At 61.1% G+C, this 7,495-nt stretch overlaps 1 protein-coding gene across 1 annotated transcript; it reads right to left on the bottom strand.

The window, feature by feature from the left end:
- Nucleotides 1-3,529: 3,529 nt before the first annotated feature.
- Nucleotides 3,530-6,846, bottom strand: LOC102017623. The gene is made up of 2 exons (XM_005394540.1): nt 6,014-6,846; nt 3,530-4,657 (listed from the first exon to the last, which is right to left on the bottom strand). The coding sequence occupies exons 1-2, from the start codon at nt 6,603-6,605 to the stop codon at nt 4,302-4,304; spliced, it is 948 nt and encodes a 315-aa protein (XP_005394597.1). The 5' UTR covers nt 6,606-6,846; the 3' UTR covers nt 3,530-4,301.
- Nucleotides 6,847-7,495: the final 649 nt, after the last annotated feature.

The raw sequence follows: 7,495 nt of genomic DNA, 5'->3' as shown, positions 1-7,495 counted from the left end.
GGATCGCACGTGAACGTCGTGCAGTGGCTCCGGCTCCGGCTCCGGCTCAGGGAACATGCATCCCAAATGCAGTTGAGAATCCCCAGTTCCTGGTCCGTGTGTCCTTTCTTGAAACTTGAAACTCATGAACACAAGGCTGTCAGGAAGTACCCTGTGGAGCTTTTCACGCCCTGCTTTACGCACAGCTGCACCTGAGAGCGCAGTGCTTGACGCGGAAACGTGATCCTCGGGCCCTGGGCACACTGTAAGTGGAGCTCAGTGGGAATGAGTGTGGGCCAAGGAGCTGAGCTGGAGCTTGTGCTGGCCTCTTCTGTCGGGGTGGGGGCTCCCCGGGCACTCGGTGGGTCCCTGTGGGGTGGGATGGAAACACATTCCAGAGGCCTTCCTGGGGCCGGAGGGGGCTAGATGGAAGGAGAGGCAGGGCCACCCCTGAAAGAAGGCACAGGCCGTAAGTGACCCACAGAAGGGTGTGGGGCATCCACCCACACAGGCCCAGGTCACGCAGCCCGGAGCTGTGGCCGGCAGCAAGCCTAGTTGTAATGAACTTGTGAGTGGTGGATGTGCTGGTGCCGGCGGCTGCTGGCTGTGGGGTTGAAAGTGGATCACTTGGCCGGTTTACCGTTGGCCCGGTGCAGGTCTGGCACGAGGTCCGATCTGTACTCACCCCGGAACTTGGCCCTTGCCGCCGAGGTTCTGAGGCTGACACAGAGTGCTTCCTTCCCAGCGAAGATGCTGTGGAGCCCAGGCCTTGTCCCGGGTGCAGCGGTCGCGTGCCCTTCTCCAGGATGTGCCCACTGGGGCCAGCGTGGCAGTGTCGCAGCGGGGGTTGGGGACCGGTGTCTGTGGCACTGGAAGTGCTGGCGGTGCAGGTTCCTGGGACAGCTCAGCTGAGTCTCGGGTCACAAGGGGTGGTACGTCCTGTGCCACACAACCGGTCCTGCTAAGGTCCTGTAGATTTTGTGCTCTTCTCTGCCTCCATGGCGCTGGGGGCCGAATGCCGGCCCTCCCAGGTGCTAGGCAGGTGCACTATGCCGAGCTGCACCCAGAGAGTCCACAGGAAATCGCGTGGCTCCAGGTGCCCACGGAGGGCACTGAGTAGCTGCAGCACCCAGACGCTTTCTAGGCCATCGTGCCGCATGTAGGATTTGAAAACCTCTCGTGCTAGAAAAACTGCTGTAAATGTGGGCCAGGACCAGAGGAGAGCTGAGCAGGGGCTTGACACGTGCGTCTCTCGCCTCTCCGCCTGAAGTGGAAGGCTTGAGCCCAGCTGGGGCTCCCTACAGGGCTGTGAAGACAGGCAGGGCCTGAGCCACTGTCCCCAGCGAGAGGCAACAGCCCAGACTCGGTGTGAGCCGCCCGACCCCAAGCAGAGAGCTGCCCGCTTTGGGAGTGAGACACAGGGCGTAGTGAGCACAGCGTGATCAGCTTTGGGGGCCACAGGGCTTCCTTTGAGCCTTGCCCCTTGCCCTGAGGACGGGGCAGCCTGTCCTTGGTCTGCTCTTGACCACCGGGCTGTACTGAGCGGGGTCAAGGAGTCGCAGGCCCCAGGGAGCACCCGTGTTTGTAGGAGAACTGCTCCCGGCTTTCTCTGGGAGCCCTGCACCCCCGACCCGCCGCCTCCGAGCTCCGGGGCCTGAGCTCTGTGCTCAGAGCCATGCAGCGTTCCTAACGATCGGGCTCAGAGCCAGTGACCTGGACGGGGCTGGCCGTGGGGCGGGCAACGAGCCGGTGGCTCTGCTCGTGTTATTTTTAGTATGTGTTGTCGGGGGCACTGCAGCCGCGCACAAGGAGCTGGGCCTGGTGCCGCACAGCTGGGGCCTGCAGGGGGCGGGCAGCGCGCCGGGTCCCTGCCAGGCGCGTTAGCTGCAGAGTCGGCGCTTGCCTCACAGTGGCCAGGCCTGGGGACGGCGATGGTGCTGGCCTCCCGGTGTCCAGGACTGGAAGCCTTAAGCACAGGTGTTGGGCCTGTCCGCTCCACGCTGAGATCGGAAGGAGCAATACTGGGGACGAGCCGGGCGTGGCGCGCTTCTGTCTTCACAGCACTTTGGAAGCTGCGGCTGTGCCTGGGCCAGGCAGCCCCGCGGCAGAGTGCTCGGTCTCCACGTTTGATCCCCAGCCCCTGACTGCCCCCATCTTTCTATTGTTTACCTGAAGTTCAAATTTACTGTTCTGTTTTTATTTGCTAAAAAATTTGTAGATTGTATTTAAAATAAACTTCCAAACTTTAACTTCATGTGCATTCTGAAGCCTGGGAACAACATGGGAAGGGCATTAGTCAGAAAACCGTAAGCAACTGGGTGGGTGGGCACGCCTGTCGCCCCAGCACTTGGGGAGGCTGAGGCAGGAGGATCACAAGTTCAGGCCCAGCCTTGGTGACTTAATGACACTGTCTTAAACAAGGGGTGGGGAGGTAGGACGGGCTGAGGACCGGCTAGTGCGTCTCCGCCCACACCTGGCAGCCGCGAGCCAGGTCTCACAGCGGCCCACAAGCCCACACAGGGCCCCAGTCTCTGCCCCGTGTGGCTCTGGGACCACAGTGCGAGGCCCTGAGGGACAGTGGCCACCGCACAGTGGGGGCCATCAGCCCGCAAAGGTACTGTGCCGCTGCTGCCTGCTGGGGACAGGCAAGAGCTGCCAGGGGCCGGGCCGGGCTGGGACAGGACGTGTTTGATGGACAGCGTTTCGGTTTGTGGGTATTTTTAAATTTTATTTGCAGTACTGGAGAAAACCCAGGGCCTTCACACTGAGCTACATCCCCAGCTACCCCCTCCCCTTTGAGACAGGGTCTTGCTGTGTAGTCCAGGTTGGCCTTGAACTCACTTTGTAGCCTCGGCTGGCCTCCATCTCACAGCGTTCCTCCTGCCTCAGCCTCCCAAGTGCTGGGGTCACAAGTGTGCACCACCACATCCGGCACCCTCAGCCTTGTTTCCCCCTTTTTCATTTTTTGGGATAGCGTTTCACTAAGTCACTGAATTATCCAGACTGGCTGAAGTTTGTGATCCTCCTGCCTCAGCCTCCCAGAGTGCTGGGATTTAGGTGCGCTCTATAACATTTGGCTTAGTTCTGTCTTACTGGGGTTTCTGTTGTTACAGAAGTATCATACTATTTTTAAAAAATTACAGAATTCAGCCCCCTAAAGATGGTTTTATACCAGTTGAATGGATATATAATAATGTAGAAAACTCATTGAAGACACATAAGGAAAAAGAAAACTGTAGAAAATTCAAACACTCAGAAAATAAAAGGTATCAGTAACTGCCCAGGTCCCCAAAAGGAACGTTTGGCATTATTATCCCTGCCTAAAAATGCATGCACGCACTTACTCATTTCTAAACGTGGAAAGTATGAAGGAGAGAAAAATGGTCAGCAGCACCCACACTCTGATCACCTTTGTTCATATTTAAAAAGCAATCTGAGTTGTGCATGGCAGTGCACACCTGTTCTCCCAGCTACTTGGGAGGCTGAGGCAGGAGGATTGCAAGTTTGGGGCCAGCCTGGGAAACTTCATGAGCCTGGCCTTAAAATAAAAATTAATTACATTATTATTATTTCTTTTTTTGGTTCTTTTAAAATAAAAATTAAAAACGCTGGGTGTGGCTCAGGGTAGAACACTGGCCTAGTGTGTACCCCCTAGTTTATCCCCCGCCCATACGATACAAAAAATTCGTCTTAATAATGAAGCGTCCCAGACCTGTAAAACTCTGATCCACGCAGGTCCCGGCCTGTGGCCTTCAGCTGTCAGTCCCCTCCGCGCCCCCCTGTCTGGGGGGGGCTCTGGCTGGGGGCTCACCCCACCCCCTTCCGTGTCCCCATCCCTTCTGCACATCGCACCATCCCGAAAGCGCAGCAGTGCTTGTAAACTGCCCAAACGGCCGCCCCTGAGAGACCCACGTCGCTCCGTCGGGCCTTTGGGTGACCAGCAGTCTCCGCCCAGTGATGAACGTCCCAGAGCACGGCCAGGGCAGGTGACGGCAGAGGACCTGCACTAGCTTTGCCTGGCTGCTGAGGACGATTGATCGATTGATTGGGGGAACAGCAGCTCGGCTGCTTGGCTGTGCCCTGGGGGTGCTTGGGAGGAATTTCCTTCCCGCTGAGTTTTGAATCCAGCTTTTTGTTTTTCAAGACAGGGTCTGGTAAGTCACTAAGTTACCCAGGCTAGGCTGAGGTTTGCGTCCTCTTGCCTCAGCCTCCCAGGGCTGGGCTTCGGGCATGTGCCCCTCCTGACACTGAATCCTTTGCTTCTAGGAGTGGGAAGAGGTGGCAGGTGCAGCTGGGTCCCTTCATGGGTCAACAGTTGGGGCTCAGTCAGCACTGCATTTTGGTCCCGTTCCTTTCCAGCTCTGACCACTGGGCTCCCCACCGAGACGCGGGCTGTGCCGGAGGTGCCGGGAGCAGCCGGGCCAAGTCCGCAGAGCTGGTGCCTCCCTCACTGCTTCACTCAAAATTGACAGCTGGAGCTGGACGCCCCGGGCCTGCGTCCTCCACTCACTGCTGGCTTTGTCACCGTGGGGACAGTGCCCCCCCCCCGAGATCTGGGGATGGGGAGGGTGCTGGCTGCTGGGGCGGCTCCGGACGGACTCCCAGATTGTTCCGGCGTGGGGTCTGCGGAGCTTTCGTTTCTGTGGCACAGCAAGAAGGGTTTCTACACGGAGGGCACCTGTGGGCAGATCAGATTACACTGTTTTGCTTCAACATCCTGGAGATCACTGGAGTCCAGATTAAACCTGGTTAAACAGAACTAGCTGGGCGCGGTGCTGCATGCCTGTGAGCCCAGTGCAGAGGCTGAGGCAGGAGGATCCCTGCAAGTTTGAGGCCAGCCTGGGCCACATAGTAAGATCCTGTCTCACAACAGAGCCGCTGAGCCGCCTGGGTGTGCAAGGTCCGTGCATCTTGCCATGGCCCCAGCCCCGCGCGAGACACCCATGGACACTGCAGGCTTCACCACCAAGCCCAGCCCACGGCCCCAGGGTCCACCCAGGGAGCAAGTGAGCCTGTAAGAGGCCGGTGGGTCCCCTGTGATCGGGGACGACTCATGCTCAGGGTGCAGCGCACTGACACAGGGTCGGGCCCTGCCCCAGGCCCTTTCTGATGGGATGGGGCAGGGCGAGGAGCCGCCTGGGTGCTGGGCAGGGACTGGGTAGTGGCAGAGTGGAGCCTGAGGAGGCCACCACAGAGCAGGGCTTTGCTCCTGCAGGGCAGTCCTGGGTCGGACAGGGCTGGGTAGTGCAGTGGTCAGTGCTGACCTGCTGTGCTGAGCTGAGTTCAATTCCCAGCACTGCCCCCAAAATACAAAATAGTCCCCCCAAACACAAGTGAGGGTTCAAGATGGGGTAGGTAGGAGAGGCGGCAACGTGGGCGGGGAGGGGAGGGCAGAGCAGAGGAGGGCAGCTGAGGTTAGCAAGGGGCAACAGACTCGTGTGCTGGGCTCTGCGTGCCAGCGATGTCCGTTGGGAGGCCAGAGGATGGCAGCAGAGGATATGGGCAGCTGGAGAGGATGGCAGATAACGAGGGTATTTTTACCCAAGTGGCCCCAGAGCTGCCAGGACAGTGTGGGTGGGGCAGAGGCGGCACGGCCAGCAGGAGCTCGGGGGGTCGCAGGCCAGGCCGAGAGGATAAAGGCGTGCATGCCGAGGTCCCTGCTGGATGCTGGGGAGGCTGAGCGGGGCAAGGCCTGCAGCCCGTGGAGCATGCAGCGTAGAGGCCAGGCATGGCAGATGTGTCCTCCTCTGCCCGTCCCACCCTTGTGCCTGGGGGGCGGCAGCCTGGGCTCAGTGTCTGAGCAGAGGACTGTGGACCTGCCACTGTCCAGCCGTCAGCAGAGCTGCTCACGCTGTCCACAGCCACAGCCCCACTGACCAGGATGGTGCCCAGAACCTGGGGACTCTTTGTCAGGCGAGGGCCCCAGGCCACCTTGGGAGCGGTCAGCAGGAGGCCTCGGAGGTCATGGTGGCCATAGCCTGAGCCCAGCCTGCTGGCCACATTCTGTCCTGGTGCACGGCAGCGCCCTGCGCACCTTGGAGGGGAGCGATGGTCACTTCGGGCCATCCCAGGCCTGGAGCCAAGGGCAGGACAAAGCCAGGCCCAAGGAGGCGGAACTTTCGTCCTGCAGCTTCAGGGCTCCCCTGCCTTCCAGCGAGGACGGCGCCCACAGTGCCCGGCCGGTGCTGCCTCCTGCTGGCCAGCCTCAGGGTGAGCCTGGTGCTGCTGCATCGGCCGCCGGGTTGGGATGTCGAAGACTTGGTGAAGAACAGGCAAAGGCAGGGAATGTGAGGTCCTGATGATCGTTCTGTCTGGAGGTGCAGAACAGGATGCCGCCAAGCATGAGACCCGCTCCGCCCGCGCTTCCTGCCCAGCCTAGCCTGTCCCGTCCCTCGGGGGAGCGGCGCTGCACCGTCCCTGTCCCCAGGCTCTGTCCTGCTGCCTCCCACTCGGGAACAGCAAGGCCACCTCAGCCCCACAGATGCCCTGGAACCCAGCTCTGTGCCCATGGCCACCTGGTGCTGAGTCCTGAGGAGGGGCTGTGGGAGGTTGTCAGGTGGAAACGTGGGCCGGGGGCGCCTGGCACCAGTGGCCAGGGCAGCAATCAGAGCCCTGGTCCCCTGCATGCTCAGAGCCTCCTGGGCTGTGACACCGCCCTCCAGGGACCCCGATGTGACCACCACAGCCCAGGCTCAGCCGAGAAGAGCAGATGGCATGGAGCCAGAGCCCGACCTGGCCCTTCCCACGCGCAGGTGCGAGAGGCTGCAGTGGCCTCAGAGCTGCCTGGGTGACCCCAGGGTCTGAGAGGCCAGAGACAGGTGGGAACACAGCCCAGGTTGTCACTTTGAAGATCCGGGGGTCGGGGTGCAGCCTGCTTGACGGGGGAGGACTCCCCCACCCTGCCAGCGGCTCGCTGTCCTCTTCCTCCCTCCCTGTGGTACTTGGGGCTGAGCCCAGGGCCTTTGCAGAGCAACATCCCCAACCCTTGGGACAAGATCTGCGGAGTTTCCCAGCCTGAGCCCACCTTGGGACCCTCCTGCCTCAGCCTGACAGTGCTGGGACAACAGGCATGTGACCTCACCCAGCAGCTGTGCTGCTGCTGCCTGCTGCTTTCTCTCCTCCCCTCCCTCCCATACCCCACCCTTCTCTTTTCTCTTCCCGCCCCAGATGGGCCCCACAGCCCTCCTTCCTCCGGGCTGCCCAAGCCGGCCCTCAGGAAAAGCGGACGCAGTCACAGACCTGAGCTCAGAGGTGGCCTCTGCCTGGAGCAGCTCCAGGCCCAGCCCAGCCCCCCAGGCTCGGAGGGGGCAGAAGGCAGTGGCGAGGCAGGCGTGCACCAGGGCAGGTGGTGCTGGGCTGCCCCGCTTCCTGGACTCAGGAGGCGACCGCCACATCTCTGGGCTGCAGCGAGGGGCAGCCGTGAGGCCGGCCGCGGGGAAGGGAGGCCCCAGGCCTCCACCCGGCACTGCTTCCGCGTGGAATCACCTCACCTCTGCTCCCTGCAGTCCCGGTACCC

The sequence above is a fragment of the Chinchilla lanigera genome, unplaced genomic scaffold (assembly GCF_000276665.1).
Source record: "Chinchilla lanigera isolate Chin_1 unplaced genomic scaffold, ChiLan1.0 scaffold00050, whole genome shotgun sequence".
NCBI lineage: Eukaryota > Metazoa > Chordata > Mammalia > Rodentia > Chinchillidae > Chinchilla > Chinchilla lanigera.
This window is presented reverse-complemented; position numbering and strand designations above follow the sequence as displayed.